The sequence below is a fragment of the Xenopus laevis genome, chromosome 7S (assembly GCF_017654675.1).
Source record: "Xenopus laevis strain J_2021 chromosome 7S, Xenopus_laevis_v10.1, whole genome shotgun sequence".
Classification (NCBI taxonomy): Eukaryota; Metazoa; Chordata; class Amphibia; order Anura; family Pipidae; genus Xenopus; species Xenopus laevis.
Genome location: NC_054384.1, coordinates 62,148,157 through 62,165,418, shown reverse-complemented (window position 1 = coordinate 62,165,418; position 17,262 = coordinate 62,148,157). Strand labels below are relative to the sequence as shown.

The 17,262-nt window shown below is 34.9% G+C and overlaps 1 protein-coding gene across 6 annotated transcripts in view; it reads left to right on the top strand.

Moving 5' to 3' along the window:
- The window catches only part of pknox2.S (PBX/knotted 1 homeobox 2 S homeolog), a 404,889-nt gene that overhangs the window by 353,900 nt on the left and 33,727 nt on the right, over positions 1-17,262 (top strand). For all 6 annotated transcript variants that reach the window (XM_041571316.1, XM_041571317.1, XM_041571318.1 and 3 more), the window contains 2 exons: positions 2,362-2,494; positions 8,098-8,195. In XM_041571316.1, the coding sequence (XP_041427250.1) occupies positions 2,362-2,494; positions 8,098-8,195 (231 nt within the window). The remainder of the gene's footprint in view (positions 1-2,361; positions 2,495-8,097; positions 8,196-17,262) is intronic.

The window sequence follows — 17,262 nt, the reverse complement described above, 5'->3', positions numbered from 1 at the left end:
CATACAAACCACATGTAAGGTCACATGAGCCAATTAACAGACAGAGTTCTGCCTTTTGCTTCCTCACTTTTTCCTGTTGCAGTTAGTGTTGTAGTATTTCTGGTCAGGTGATCTCTGAGGCAGCACAGATAGAGTCACAAAATGGTGGTTCAAGGCAAGAGATGTAAAAGGGCAATATTTATGTAAATATATATTCCAGTTTGGTAAGATTCTTTAATATGTCATTCAATTTGATATAAACTATCTGTTGCTTAAGTATTCATTTTGGGGGTATAGTTTTCCTTTAATACACAAAAGCCATGAATATCTTGTAAATTGTATCCTTATATATGGCTCTTAGTGATGTCATCAATTATAAATGGAGCTTAGTGATGTCATTTTTGTCACGACTCACTAAACGTGTGTATTTTTTTTATAAATAATGTACCACTGGTTGGAAAATATGAGGATATTAGAAGTAACCTCGGAGTTCCATGACCTGTATAAAAGTACTCGGCCTTCAGCCTTGTGCTTTTAAATGGTCATGGAGCTCCTTGGTGACTTATAGGGGCACATTTACTAAATGACACAGTGACTAATGCTGACGATGATTCACCAGCGTGACATAATTTCATTACTTCACCGATTTACTAACGGGCGCAGGCGTCACTTCGCTAGCGAAGAAGATAGACACTAGCGTTGCTTCATACTTCATAACGCTAGGCGAATTTTCACTCTGGCCAATGGACATTACTCTGCAAATTCACTAAGATGCAGATTTTACTGAACGTTACCTCTATTGCCAGACTTGACTTTTACCAGCTCAGACCAGACGAAGTGCAATGGAGTGCATAGGACTTCCTACATTTTTAGTGGAAACATTTTCTAAGTCCCAAAAAACGCTGGCGTCCTTTTTCAGAGTGATAGCCTGCAAAAGTCCTTAAAAATTTTTTTTGGGTAACCGGGTTCCCCCATACATTTTCTGACATATGGAACACAAAGTATACAGTGGGCTCATGTGTAGGGCATTATAACAACTATATTTTCTTTATTAACGTATTTGCTGCAAAATATATGTCCATTAAACTTTATAACTTCCCGCTGTATTTAAATTAGCCTGAGCGAAGACCTGACGAAGTTGCGCTAGGCATAATTGAATGCTACCGCATCTTCGTTTTGATTGCCGACGTAACGCTAGCGAAAATTCGCCAGTGTTCGAAGCTCTGGACGCAACTTCGCATTTGAGTAAATTAGCTTTGTCTGCGCAAATTTTCACCTGGTGAAGTGTATCGATGTGTGCTAAACCGTCCCTGGGGATTTTCGCAGGTTAGGGAATTTGCCCCATAATATCCTTATATTTTAGAATAGAGGGTACTTTATTCACTATATACAACATAACATGTAAGTCTATAGTGTTCTTGTATAAGTCATTGTTTGTATAAAAATAAAAACTAGGTAAATATTTAGGCTGTGCAAAATAGAAAATCTTTCTTATATAGTTAGTTAGCCAAATATCTACTCTATAAAAGGCTGGAGTGACAACACTACTTCCTGCTTTGCAGCTCTCTTGGTTTCCACTGGTTACCAGGCAGTAACCAATCAGTGACTTGGGGGGGGGCATTTTTGTCATAACTGGTTGCTTTTGAATCTGACCTGAATTCTGGAGATCAATTGCAAATTCACTGAACAGTTATGTCCCATGTGGCCCCCCTCAAGTCGAGGACTAACTCAGAGTTAGAGAGCTGCAAAGCAGAAAGTTGGGTTGTGTTCTGTTAGACATCCGCTCACTCCAACTTTTATGAATTGCATTTTTGGCTAACTAACTATGTTAGAAACATTTTTTATTTTGCACAGCTTATCTATTTACCCAGTTTTTATTTTTACACTGAACTGTTCTGAACTGTTCCTTTAAATGCTTCAAGAACCAAAAATTCCTTCTAATTCTCATAAATATGTCCTGTCATAAGGATTGACATCATAGTTATTCATTTTTATACAAGTCTGTTTCCTGAACTTGATCCTTGTTTTGATGTTTAAAATCGGCTATTTCACGGGTAAATTTGAAATAGTAATTATTCTTTTCTTGTGCTGATACTATTTTGGGTAAACTACATTTTGAAACACTTTGGAACTTTAACTTGCACTTCTCTCTAAGGAAAACATATTTGTGATTTTTAAGCTTGTAATGTGACCATATAAATTAAGTTTTCATATCTGTTGGGTGCATAGTGATTTTTTCTTCTCTGAATATAATAATTAGCTGCACTATCTCCCCATCTATTGGAGGTTGTTTGCAGTACCATATGCCAAGGTCTGCAGTCAGGGTTTTTGACAATTTAATTCTTGCCTGGCAACCATTTTCCTTTTTGCTCTTGTTTTCAGGACATGTTACAGATCTCTCCAAACTCTATGACTGGTCTATCCAATAACCCACAGGGGATTGTTGTCCCTGCCTCAGCACTGCAGCAAGGAAATATCTCTATGACAACAGTCAACTCCTCTCAAGTTGTATCAGGTGGGGAACATACATTATTTAAATGCTGGCCTACATTACTACTGTCAGTTATAGGAAATAAGAGTAAAATTTATTATCAGACTTTTGAAACAAAGTAAGGTAAATCTGCTGGTCACTGGTCAATAAGGAACACTGTCCCTTGTGTAGGTTGATGGAACAGCTAAAAAACACCCTAAACAAACCACTAAAGCTTAGATGTTTCATGTCATAACAATCACTTATATACTACAAAAGGTAAATTCCTATACTGTCATTTTAAACATGTAGATGCTGATTTATCAATGGTCGAATGTTAGAGTTTTGTTTTTACTTTGAATAAACTCGAATGACCTCGAATGTAATCTTATTTATGAAAATACTAGAACGTCTAAAACTCGAACAAATATTGAATTTGACTAAACTCGAATCAAGTTTTTTTCTCTGAAAAAAACTGGAATGTCAGGAAGGCTAGTAACATCTTCAAATGGGTCACTGGACCTCTGCCATTGACTTCTACATGAACTCTGCAGGTTTTAGGTAGCGAATAGTCCAATTCGAGTTGTTCCCAGGGTCAAGGTATGATAAATCTCGAATGCAAATTTGAATTATTCCCAACTCAAATTTGTAAGTTTTGACCAAAAAATCCAACTTAAAAATTCGTATCTTAGTAAATCTGCCCCATAAAGTCCATCTCTTGTTAACAGATGCTGAAATTATTTGAGGATTTTCAGTAAAATGTGAACAAAATGCATTATAGATTTTGCTTACAGTGCAGTTCGAAAACTTAAAAACGCATTAATCGTTTCTCTAATGAAGTTATTACACGGATTAAATGAGTAGTTCACCCTTAAGTTAATATTTCATATGTTATAGAATGGCAAATTCTGAAAAAAAATTCAATTGGTCCTTATTATTATTTTATTTTTTTTTTAGACTTTTTGAATTATCTGTCTTCTTCAGACTCTTTCCACCTTTCCAACAGGGATTACTGACCCCATCTTAAAAACAAATGTTCTGTAAGGCTACAAATGTATTGCTATCGCTACATTGTATTACTCATCTTTCTACTAATGCCCGCTTGTATGCATATTCCAGTCCCTCACTTAAAACAATGCATGGTTGCAACTAGATTGCAACTAGCATTGTTGAAACTGCAACTAGATTGCTTAAACTGCAAACTGGAGAGCAGCTGAATAAAAAACTAAATAAGTTAAAAAACACAAAGAATAAAAAATGTAAACCAAATTGTAATATTGTCTTAGAATATCCTAAAACTTAACTCAAAGGTGAACAACCTCTTTAAAGGCAAAATAATAAGCAACATAGAGGTAAAACTCCATGATAAAAATTTGAGACCCATATAAGCTATTGGATTTGGAACAGTAATAAGCTGTAATAATATGTCCATTTAGTAAGTAAAACAAGCTCACATTGCTTAGAGATTTGGAAATGCAATGGTTTTGGCCTCATTAAGGGACCAATAAACTGCCAACTAAGTTAAGTGTCAGCCAATATTTTCCCATGTATGGGCAGCTCTAGACATAATTCAACAGATATTCACAATTTAATTAATTGTACACGAGGTACACATACCCTAGATCACATATCACATATAACATATATTATTTTATTTTACGTCATGTATGATTTGCCACTTAACCCATCTTTTCTGAATGCAGCCCAAAGACAACCACATTTAAAGGCATATTTCAGGATAAAATGTATATTTTCTTGTTTTAGATAACTATAACCTGTAACTTATTGCAGTTAGGCTTGACTACAAGTATTTGTTGCTCCCTAAGGACAGAAAAAGTGTTCACAGACTTCACTTCCAAAGAGGAGTAGGAGAAAACCCACTGCAGTGTACCTTGAATAATGGTTCTGTCTGCTAAAATAAACAGCAAGTCTTATTTCAGCCAGATACAGAACTCTATGTTTAAAATACAGGGTTTTAAATGTTTTTCAGGTCTTATGAATTGTTTCCACTCTTAATTTAATTTTAGCCTTCATGTTGAGTTGACAAAAAATTCATTTCTACACTTTGCTCTATATATTGTTTGAATCCCAGAGTCTCTTGAAAGCAGTTTTTATGGTTTGTCTTCTTATGTGTGGACTCTTTGAGTATCAGAGATAGTTTATGCTCCTTATAACGAATTCACTCCTTGTGTTCTGTTCCCAGGAGGAAGGGGCTAGGAAACTCCTTCTTTCTCTGCACGTGAATAATATGGCAATTCTCTTGTGATGTGGATACATTATTCATGAAGCAGATAGTGGTTAGAGAATTATTAACCCTTCAGAGATCAACAGTTGTTAAGATTTGTTACGATTTGTTCCTTCAGCTGGTGAGCGAGATGTTAAAGAAATATTCTGTTCAAAGTAATACAGTATGATTTATATCTATATTGATTTTATTTTTATTTTCTGTGCTGTTTTATTAGAAGGATTCACTTGCTGTCAGAAATATTTTATTCCACTGGAAGGTCATTTAGTCAAGATGAGTGTTTGGTTCATTCTAGTGTTTAGCTCTAAAGATATATCGATAAACATTTACTGTATATAGTAGAATTTAGTAATGTAACCAATATTAGTTCCTATTTTGTTAATAAAGATACAAGAAAATGGCGTGTGATGCTGTTTATATATACAGCAGTTTATACAGGTCAAATCCAGTCCAATATACATGTGACCACTGAATAATGGCAAAACATGGCCATTAAGAAATATTTCACGATAAATCAAAATGACAGAGACATTTGCTTGTGGTTAGCAAGGATAACTCTACCCCTAATAATAACAGTGCTGTGGATCCTTGGACTGAGAAGGTAAAGGACAAGTATAGCGTTTATTTTTTTTGCTTTTTAAATCACCTATTTTAAGGCAAAGTGATAGGGAAATTTAGTGTAAGTGCATTATTTCTAGTGCAAGTTCTGTGGCATAGAGGGACCCAGAGGTTAGACTGAATACTGCCAGTTTGAACTCCAACAAGGGAAGCTGCAGAGTGAATTAAAATTCAGAAGGCGCAGGAAATAGAAATTAAGAAATTCCAAAAGACTTTAGTATACTTGTCAATGAAATTTGGTTGTAATACATCCAATACCTGTACAGTCAGATTTGGGGTGGGAAGGGCACACACCATTCCACTTGCTGTAACAGTTAATGCATAAGCTTGGCATCCATCAATATGAATGCAGTCCCATGCAAATGAAAGGGTGCAATCTAGATGATGGAATTTCTTTACACAAAGGCACAAATGTTTTGTCTGTATTTATTACTGTTCTCTGAGAGATGATAATCACAGTGAAGCTATATGCATGCATACAGTATATGCTGCACTTTCTGATGTAATTTAAAATATAGGAGAAAATATATAATGGAGATATCCCAAAGGAGATATTTAACTTGCCAAACTCTGCGATGTGCAGAAGTGTGTGAATGTGTTTCTTTTCTATTCTAAGATACAGTTGGCTGCAGGCTTGCAAGTAATATTTCTTGTGTGTTTTATAGAACCTGACAACAAAACCCAATAAAACGTGAACAAATATAAAAAAGTTTGGAGAGATAGAACAAGCCGACAGCAAATACCACAGATACATATTTATACAAACACATTGTATATACACATAAACCTGTCTTGTTTAGGATTGCGTTATATTCAATTGTTAATTGTTTATTTGTAGTGTAATAGAAAAACATAAACGATGTTGCATACACGGGTGGTTTACACACTAAAATAAGGTTTACTGTGGGGCAGATTTAGCAAGGGTTGAATTTCGAAGTCCAAAAAACTTCGAAATTCGACCATTGAATTAAAAAACTTCAAATTTGAATATCGAATTCGAAGTTTTTTCAACAAATTTGTCAATCCTGCGGTCGAAAAAAAATCATTCAATCGAACGATTCGAATGATTTTAACGATCAATCGAAGGATTTTTATTCGATGTGCAAAGACAGAAAATGGTTGTAGAAGGTTTTTTTTAAGAGACAGCACTTCGATTATCGAATGGTCAAATATTTGAACGATTTTTACTTCAAATCAAAGTCTAAGTAAATTTGAAGTCTTAGTATCCTATTCGATGGTCGAAGAATTAAAAAAATGACTTTGAAATTCGAACTTTTTTAACTTCGAAAATTCACTCGAACCTTAGTAAATCTGCCCCATAATGTGTTTCTCCATTGTTCTGTTAACTTAAAGGTTTAGGGCCAAATTCACTTATGATAAATAATGATTTTTGTGTTTTCCAAAATATTTTACAAATCTGAAGATTGATTGAGAATTCAGATTGATGGTCTAGGAATGTGAGTTCAGGATTCCATACATTCAGGGGGTTATTTGGAAAAGTTCTCACTATTTTCTGAAAACCATTCCGACCAAATCTGCACAGACTCCCCCCCCCCCAATTTATCAATAAATTTTCACGAAAATGTCTGTGTGGAAAAAAAAATAGATGAAATCGTGAAAACATCCAAATCGTATGATTTTTTGGATTTGTTCCTGAAAACTGTGACTTTTTCGGTTTTGAAGCCCAAAACCATGAAATCTTCAGATTATTCAACGAAACCCATCGCAGATCAGGATAGCTTCAAAATGTCAACGGGACATCTGCCACAGACTTCTACGTGAACTTGGCAGGTCTGAGTTGAAATACTTTATTATTCTAACTTTCAACACCATCAAGGTCCATAAAGTCAGAATAAAAAAGAATTTTTTAATAAATTTTTTTTCTTACAAAAAATTCTGTTTTTATTCTTTAGAAGTCAGACCAGAAAAAATCATACTTTAATAAATAACATCAATATTGTGTCGGGAATCCACGCCTGATCTCTGTATATCTTCAGTCAAACCAAAGGGACTTGCCCCAGTTCCCAGGCAATCAACATACAAAAAAGTTATATCCAAAGATATATGTCCCAAGGCTTTTCATTAGTAAAAACAAAATGGTTATTCAAAATTGCATTAAAAAATTAGATACATACTGACCCCACATGGTCCACCTTACGCGTTTAGTACCCTCCGGCACTTAGTCATAGATGTCTATGACTAAGGGGTATATTTATCAAAGAGTGAAGTTAATAGTGAAGTTCCGCCACTAGAGTGAAATTCCGCCACTCTCCATTCATTTCTATGGGATATTTATAGGCGTATTTATCAAAGGGTGAACTTTCACTTTCACCCATTTATAAATACGCCTTTCAAAATCCCATAGAAATGAATGGAGAGTGGCGGAATTTCACTCTAGTGGCGGAACTTCCCTCTTTGATAAATTTACCCCTAAGTGCCTGAGTTTGCCTGAGTTTGATCATTAACTTTACTTTATTTCATGAAAATGTCGTAAATGGTATTTAATAAGAAATGTACTTTTGTCATTTTTTGTTTTTGTTTCAAAACATACAGAAAACTGAATTATGGTGCTGAAAGTATTCTTAACTTTTGTAGATTATACATATTGTTTTTCACTGTGGGGACATCAACATTTCCAGTCTGATTGCACATGTATGTGTCCTCTCAAAAGTTAATAGGATTTCTACAAAAAAATGGCATTGCAAGACGTGATAATTTTTTCTGTAACTGACTTGTTAAAAGTGCAAAGATTTATATAATTTTATTTCCTCTTTCCCTTTGTTAGGTGGGGCTCTCTATCAGCCAGTTACCATGGTAACTTCCCAGGGTCAGGTAGTAACCCAAGCTATCCCACAGGGAGCCATACAGATCCAGAATGCACAGGTAAGAATTCATTTAAGAATGTTATATTTGCCTTCTCTGCATTATATGGAATTACACGGTAGATATAGAGATAAACTACATGAGAGATTTTGTAGGAGAAAGTCAGATAAAGTCTTTTGCGCAAAATCTGATCAAAATCTCCCACGTAGTTTAGCGCTTGTGTAAGATTTGCCTACAATATGAATCAGATATATAAATCAGGCTAGATGGGCTTATGTATGTTGTATAATGCTATGGCAATAGCAGTTGCAGTAATAACATGTAAAGAATTGTTCCATAATTAAAATTAGTATATAAGCCCCTGCAATGTAATGATAGTTATTTGTAATCTTAAGCCTCCGGTTTTAATTAATTACAGGAGCCCTTCAGCATTTTCCATAATAAAGTATATACTTCCTCAAATTCAAAAAGTTTCAGGTGTTTTTGTAAAATACATGAACCACATATTATGGTCATTTGTTCTGCATTCCATCTGTCCAAATGTTCTTAAAATCAGGCACAAATCATTTACACAACACATTTGAACTGGAATTCATCATACGGTACAGTTAGGGGCCGATTCATCAATAGTCGAATATCGAGGGTTAATTAACCCTCGATATTCGACTGGGAACTAAAATCGGTCGACTTCGAATATCGAAGTCGAATGATTTTGCGCAAATCCTGCGATCGATCGATCGATGCTCTTTTGAGAAATGGATTTCAGTGCAGAATTCTGCTGGAGTAGCACTATTAACTGATGTGTTTGGAAAAAAACATGTTTTCCGATGACAGGATCCCTTTAAGTTCTTTTGTCCTTAAAATTCAGTTCAGGGATTAAGCCAATTGTAAAAGCAATCTTCCCTAATGGCAGCAGACAAGCCCTTTTTTTCATTATTATAGGATGGCTTGTTCATAACTCAACCTCTTCTGTCACTTTTCAAGTTATGGATCTCTCATGCTAACATAATCCATTTTACCTTCTGCCACAGCAGGTGTTTAATTTGCTGTTTGTTAGAGGACTTTTTTTTTCTAGGCAGTTACTGTATATTGTGTTAATGTGAATAAGGAGTATAGGCAAGTATGGGAATATCATTTTCATCTTTTTCATCGTTGATTTAGAGTCTAGAGAAGATGCATTTTCAAGTCCAGTCCAGTATAAGGTGAAAGCACAGCCATCTAGTCCCAGAGAACACTTATACAAATAATTTTCTATAATAATGAAAAATGCCACTGTATTTCTCTTTGTGTAACCCTAGAAAACTAGTAATGGAGTAAAGTGAACAAAAAGTACAGCTTTGGTATCTTTGATTTACCAGTCAGCATTATGTCGAATCCATCCTATTCAGTCTAGTGAGAACCATAATATCTAATATATCTGCAGTTCAGGATTTGAAATGCAATGCTTATGACTTTTCAGCATTTTAGATAAATTAAACTGCTGTGCACAGTTAATATTATACTAAGATGAAATTAACTCTGAACGTAATATGTTGAGTGGATAAATACTTCTGTAAATCTCATAGGGGGAATGTAATTAGAATCACAAGCGTTGTTTAAATTGAGTTTTTGCGAATGTTTAGCGCTGCTCACAATGTAAAATCATTCGCTGGCGAATATTACATCGTTAATTTTCACTAAGTAAAGGTTAGCGTTAAAAACTGCTCTGGAGTTTCATTGAATATTTGTCGCAAAAAATCCTTTGTGATTGCAAAAAGTTATTACATACACTGCACATGTTCATAAAAGTCATTTGTTCACAAACTTTGCGAGGAAGTCGTTGAGGTCTGAAATTGGTTATAGAGGAAGAAAACAATGAAAATCTTGGTCGGTAAGGTTCTCAAAGGTGTTTAAGAATGTTTTTCGCACTAACAGCTACACTCCCCCAATAGATTAGGCGAAGTATGAACAAAACTCCAATTAAATAAATCAAATAAAAATATAGCGAAAACACACACATATGCCCAGCTCGGCTTAAAAGGATTGTTCACATTCCAAACATTTTTTTCAGTTCAGTTGTTTTCATATAGTTCACAATAAACAAAGACGTTTTTCTATAACGTTCCATCTTTTATTTTTTACCGTTTTCCCAAAATTTAGTTTTAAAGTTTAATGTTCATGTCTCTAATGTTTCAGTCTGGCAGCTCAGTGATACAGGATCTTTCTAAACTGTTACAATTTACTACATTTAGTTGATACATTTAGGGGGTTGTTTATTAAAGTCAGAATGCCAAGAACTAATAAAAATTAGTTTTTATACTATAGAATCTTTTTAGTGAAATTTTTAGTTAAAAAAAGCCTAACATTTTGGGGATTTAATCCGGCATCTCAGACCTGCCGATGTTGTATAGAAGTCAATGGGAAAAGTCCCGAAGATTTTGTGGTTTTCAGGAAAAAGCCGAAAAAGTTTTCGTGTGGAAAATCTGAAAACTTCAATATTAGAAAAATGGTCCTAAATAGAAAAAAGAAAGCAGTTGGGAAAAGTCTTTATTCCTGGTGATCTGAAACCAACTGAACTGAAAAAAAGTGTTTGAAGGTGAACAACCAACAATAAAACTGGTATATTAAAGGGGTGTTATTTTAGTTTTGACACTCTAGGGACAAAGCTCTGTTTAACAATTCAGATTTATTTCCTCAGACTGTTTCCCCTAATATCACATCTAAAAAGAAAATATACCAAAGGCATAAATACAGAAGCAGACCCTGTGGCTGTGATGGGCCTAGGTCAGCTTCCTCTGTAGCTGGGGTCCCATGACTGACCCATGATGTATGCAAAATCGCAGGTCATACATTTTTTTTATTTTTTTGTATGTCATGGGTGGCCCATGAATTTTTCCCCACCACAGATCGCCTGTGATTTCCTCTGGGGGGTGGGGGCTCACACAAACACAAATTTACAGGGTGCATGGGCCTCCTTTAGCTATGTCCCATATAGATATTGCTTTTTGACATGAGCTATTTCATTGGACTTCCAGAAGTGAAGATCTTTTTTAAAAACACACACACATGACTGATTCCACAGATTGAGAGAAAACCATGATAGTCCATGATCAGTCCAATAATGTCAGTGGGAAAGTGTATGTGCTTACACTTTAAGAAATACAAACCTGTTTGAGGGATATATACTGAAACTAAGTACTTACAGGAGTCAAGAGCTTCCACACCTCCAATTAAACATACAAGGGAAGGGAGTGTGGTACACTCATTTAAAAGAGTGTACCACAGTTGCAGGTCTTTGCATTCCAGAATGAATGCAATGAACCTGCCCTCCACCAATGAATACAGAACTGTGGATGTTGAACATTGCTGTACATGGAATATGTAATATACATTTACCAAAAGTTACAGGCACATTTTTTGGTTGTGTAGCCTCTGGTGCCTAGAAACATCATGCATAAGAAATCCTTCAAATATTTCTTTTTAGCATATGAATATATAGGTTTGTGTCTTTCTTTATGCAACTAGGACAAGAGTTCCATATAGGTTTCTAGTAGTGTCAGTGATTATTTTGCTGCTTTAAACAACAAACAAATATTTTTATAAAGTAACAGATGGTTAGGTCATTTCATTAATAAAGATAAAATGTCAGGCTTAAATGGCTTACCAAGCTTCCTGAGGTGGAACCCCTACAAAATGAATATCCCACCCGCAGACAGTGATTTGCTTTCTCATCCCTCTGCAGGGAAACTTATTTCTTTAAAGAATTTTGCCTGTAAGTAAAAACAGGGACTGTGCAATCTTCTCATTTGACTAAAAGTAGTTTGCAGGAGTGTTTATAGCTAAATTAACTCCAAGTACTGCTTAGAGAAGATGGATGCCGTTGGCACTCAAGAGAAAGCAGAAAACTGCCCTTATAAATGACTTGCTTTAACAACATGATGCAAAGTGAAATGGTTTCAGTGCAAATAGATTTTTAACCACTGGCACATTGCCTTGTTTATATTGCAAAAGGATGAACTCTTTAGAACCCAAAGCTTGTGATTTTTAGAATACTTTGTATTTTAAGCACCAATGTATCTTTTTAATAATCCAAGAGGGATGAAATTTTAAATTATTCAGAGTATTCACAAACGTGTTTTCTAAAATCTTGAATGAGGAGGTCATGGGTATTTGTGGATTTTTCTCAGCAACCCGTGACCATCAAGCAAATGGGGACTAAGGATATGTTATTAGTGTCCTTTGTTAAGTGTTTGTTTTTGGCAATATTTCATAACTTAGAAACTTCAAAACTGGGCCGCATATGGCTCCTACAGTCTTGCAGCCCTAGGCCCAGGCCTTTGTGGCCTTGGCACAAATCCGGGCCTGGATGTCATCAGTTATTAACGGAGCTTAGTTACTAAGGGAGTTATTTATCAAAGTCTGAATTTATCTCAATATTTTCTGAAAAAAATGCCGACCAAATCCGCACGGGTTTTTTCTGCACTTTCCCGGAAAAAAAATTGCGGGAAAAAATCAGAAAAAATCAGGAAAAATATGAATTTTTTTGGAATTTCCTCCCTAAAATTCCTAAAAGTCAGAATTTCGCAAATTTTTAGAATTTTCACTCAAAACCCCCGAAAACTCCAGATTATTGCACGAAATGCAGCGAAGATCAAAAAATCTTTTTGACTTCTCCCAGGCAGGTCTGAGATTTTCAGATTCGAAATTTTTCCATCCTCGGGGACTTATAATATCCTTATATTTTACAGGGGGTACTTATATATGGCACACTATATGTATATATATATATATATATATATATGTGTATATATATATATATATATATATATATATATATATATATATATATATATAAACATAGTTAGGCTAGACTAAGAGTAATTAGTGCAGCATTACCTCAATCTATTTGTCATTTCACCAAAAACCTTAATCCCTTAAAATGGACCCCTCAGTGCCAGTAAACATTTGTCAATCAGCAATTAAAAAAACACATGTGCATTGTGTATTTACATTTAAGAACTTGACAATTTATCAACATTTAATAAATAACAGAATGTGTTTGCATGGATGTGAATTGTGTGCACATGTCAGTAAAGAGTGGCTGTATCCCTAAGCTTTTATGTATTAGTTTATTTTATGTATTAGTTTAGGGTATCTTTTAGAAAAGGGTGTCTCCATTCTGTCTTCTGCTACACTTGCAGCCAGATGGGAATTATATGGTGTATGATTTTGCCTTCATAAAATGCAATGTCCTTTACAGTAATGACATCTGACATAAACATTCTTAGACAATACACAATGAGAATATAAAAAGGCTTCTGGCTCTCAGAAAACACAGAGGAAATTCAGAGTTATTTTTCGCCTGTTCCTCTTGGGCTATCTTCAGGCACTTTTCTGAGTGATCGTAGTGTATCTGCAGCTGTATGGTGCACTTTTTAGTTAGTCCTTTGAGGAGGAATAGACTTTCAGAATTGCCAGCCTGTGTTTCACCTCTGAAAGAAATTGAATGATGGACGAAGAGCCATAAAAATGTCCATGATGCTGGCTTTGTTTATGTCCATAACAGTGTTTGATGGGGTGGTAAAATCCATTCATAAATGAAACTGTTGGAGTGCAAAGTGTGACTCAGGAGATCAAACTTTTCACAGTAATAAATCAGATCAAGACTTTCATGGCAAACTGCAGTACTCTCCAGGGGAAATTATGAAACAAAGAATATAAAGAATATAAATAAATGTCCCTATCCATCCTTTATTGATAGACAAGTGCAATGCATTATCAATATATATATATATATATATATATATATATATATATATATATATATATATATATATATATATATATATATATATATATATATATATACACACATTGGTCAGAATGACTTTTTTGTATAACTAGGTAGCAAGGGTTTTTTGGGCAAATGAAACGATGAAAAATTTGTAATATGCAATATTAATTGTTGCAGTTCATTAGCATTAAACTTGATTTTTTATGACATTGTAATTGGCTGTTTACTTCGTTGTCAGGGCCGGAAAAAAGTAATATATTCATCAATTTCATTCCTCTTCTCAAATGATCCTTACTGTCGAATGAAAATATGAACAGTACTATCAGACCAATCTCCACATCAGCATTCTACAATATGTACTATTTTAAGTAACCTTTTATTTTATCTGAAAAAGGGATTCAATTTTGATTATATTTATAGGATTTGCCCTTTACTTGTCTCATTATATTAAAACCTCCCACACCTGTAGAAATAACTTCAGCCAATGTCAGAAGAAACCCTTGGTCCATTTGGTAAACAGCACAAATGATTATTGTAAGTTCCCTTTATATCTCTTTTTACATGCTTAAAACATATCATTTAAATGGACCCTGAACTTTTGCCAAATGAGGGTTGAGATATTCTTCATGTGGGTGATGGAAGTTGATCAAATGGAAATTTCAGGAAAATACTGGAACTGCACTTAAAACATTGGATGTTTTAGTATGAATCCAAATACATTAGTCACAGATGGAATATTTTTACTGCATTTACAATGCACCTGACCTCCATATGAAAGATAGCCCCGCCCAATGGCGTTGCATTGGGTACTCTCAAACACATCACAGTTTGAAAGCACCCTTGTGTATGTAGCCTAAGACAGCACTAGACAACCGTATAAAGAATCCATATATCATCCAGCTCTTTATTATCTGGAGGTAGGTGTAAAAGCAGTTGAATTATTAAGTATATACCCCTGTGGTTAAAGCACTTTTTTCTTACTTTGTGATATTGTCAAATGCTAGGCAGTCCTATTATATAAGGAAAGTACTATGAGCCTTTAAAGTTCAAGTCTTGTTCAGTCTGGAGTCTTTTTGCCATAAGGGAAGATGAGGACCTCCTTCAGGTAGTGCTTTTGTAGCAGTGGCAAAAAAAAAAAACATCACCTGTATTTCTAGACCTAAACATCCTGATTTTCTAACACAGTTTGTCTATTTTTTGTACAGAGGAGTGCAGTCATGCTATCTACAGTATACTAGCAAATCCTTTCTCCACATGTGTCTGTATCAGTACACGTTTTTACAGCTCTTGCATAAACAAGACTTTAGAATATGTCCACAGCTTGCCCTGTAGTCATGATGATGAGTCATTTATACTTGTCTTTTCCTTAACTCTAGGCATTTAAAAGAACATTCCATACCTACAGGGAAATTTTCATTTGGAGTACAACATTTTTCTCTAAATGACTTTGACATTAACAAGTGCATACCTTATATAAAACGTATCTTGTAGTACTGGCTTTAACAAAAAAAATGTAATTGAACCTACATAAGTCCAATATAATAAGTCAATAGTCAAAGTAAAATGCCTTTCATTGTCCTTAAAAAAGCAACAATCATTGATGACCATTTAGCAATTCTAATTGCTATAGAGAAAACTGGAAGGATCTTGAATGAAAATTAACTCCTTTTTGCAATTATAAAAATTGCCCTTAATGAATACATCACTGCTCAATATAGACATGTCTGTATTCAAGAGGAAAACTTGGTCTTTGCTGTCCATTCTAGAGTACAAAGTCATGAACCATTGAATCAATAAGGCGCATGGGGTCTAGTGATACTACTATTAGTGATGGGCGAATTTATTCGCCAGGCGCGAATTCACGGCGAATTTGCGCGTTTCGCCGCCAGCAAATATATTCGCGAAACGCCCCGCGAAAATTCGCAGCAAAAATTCGCCGGCGTCCAAATTTTTTTTCGAAAAAACGGGCGCCGGCGCCAAAAACGGGCGCCGGCGTCGAAAAACGGCACCGTTTCGCGAATTTTTCGGCGAAGCTAAACGGCGCAAATTCGCCCATCACTAACTACTATGACATTTCCAACCATAAGTGCAGCTATACTAAAACAGACTCAAAGTTGTGCACATACTGAAATTATTATTTAGTATTTTCAAACACCATTGTGCCCATCCCGCCTCTTCTTTTGAATTAAGCATAGTGCTCCTGTTTACCTTGAAGCACCCTGTAGCTACTTCTGGTGGTCCCCAAAACAGGTTGCAACAATAGGCAGTACAGACTTGAGCTCAGTGAACTGGATGATTACATGTTTTTTACATTTTTTGCTTCAGTGATCACACAATCCTTACTCTGTATCTACTAGAAGCAATTGTGGGTGCACATAAAACACTCACTTGCATGTATTTTTCCAAATTCAATGCTTTATGAATGGGCACTTTTGGGTTCTCGGCAGTGCTCCACAAAATTATTCAGAAGGAGATAAATACAGAAATTACTGTAACTGTCAATAACTTGCAGTGATGTCATCTAGAGAGACTAGGTCTATACCTCATGGTATTGCTTGTTCCAAAAGCAGGAAAGTGTAACAGTGCAAATATCTTTTTGCTTTGTTGCAAAAACTTGGCTTTTCTATCCAAAAGTTTAGTCATGTACATAACAGTATGAGATGTTCAATAATAGTGCATATATTATTTATAAAATTAAAGTTCTAAGGGAGGATTTATTTTCTGCCTTATAAATCATTAATTTGGGCATTTGCATGCCTGCAACTTAATTTTATCAGTTATGCTTTAGTGTTGCACTGATCCTTATCTTTTCTATGCATAGGAAGGTATTATTTGGCTTTACAGTGAGATAAAAATGCATATTTTATGAAAGCTGTATTTAAATGAACTATCGTGTTTTATGATTAAATATTTAATGATTATATAATGCTATTACCAGCACAGTAATAGGGTCTGCAATTCAGTCTTGGTTAGATTTCAACTCTATATATTTTAAAATAGCACTAATTGGAGAAGAAAAAATATATATTGTATAGCTGGTAGATAACTTAGTTCGTAATTTATGTATGATAGCATTAACTGGTCCCAGTACTACAGAATGTTTTTTTTATTCACCCCTGCAATCATCATGGAGATCAAGATGCTATTGTGAGCGAGGGATCAGAGAGGTTGTCACCATAGAAACGCGTTCTATCTTTTTAAGCCTGGATTCCTGAGAAGAAAGAGCAGCTTATTAAATCATTCTGCGTTTTCTATTGGTTCCTCCGTCATGAAACTCTATGAAGTATTAAAATATACAAGCATTTCTAGTGTTATTTACTTAAGGTCATCTGCCCTAAGTCACTTTATAAAATA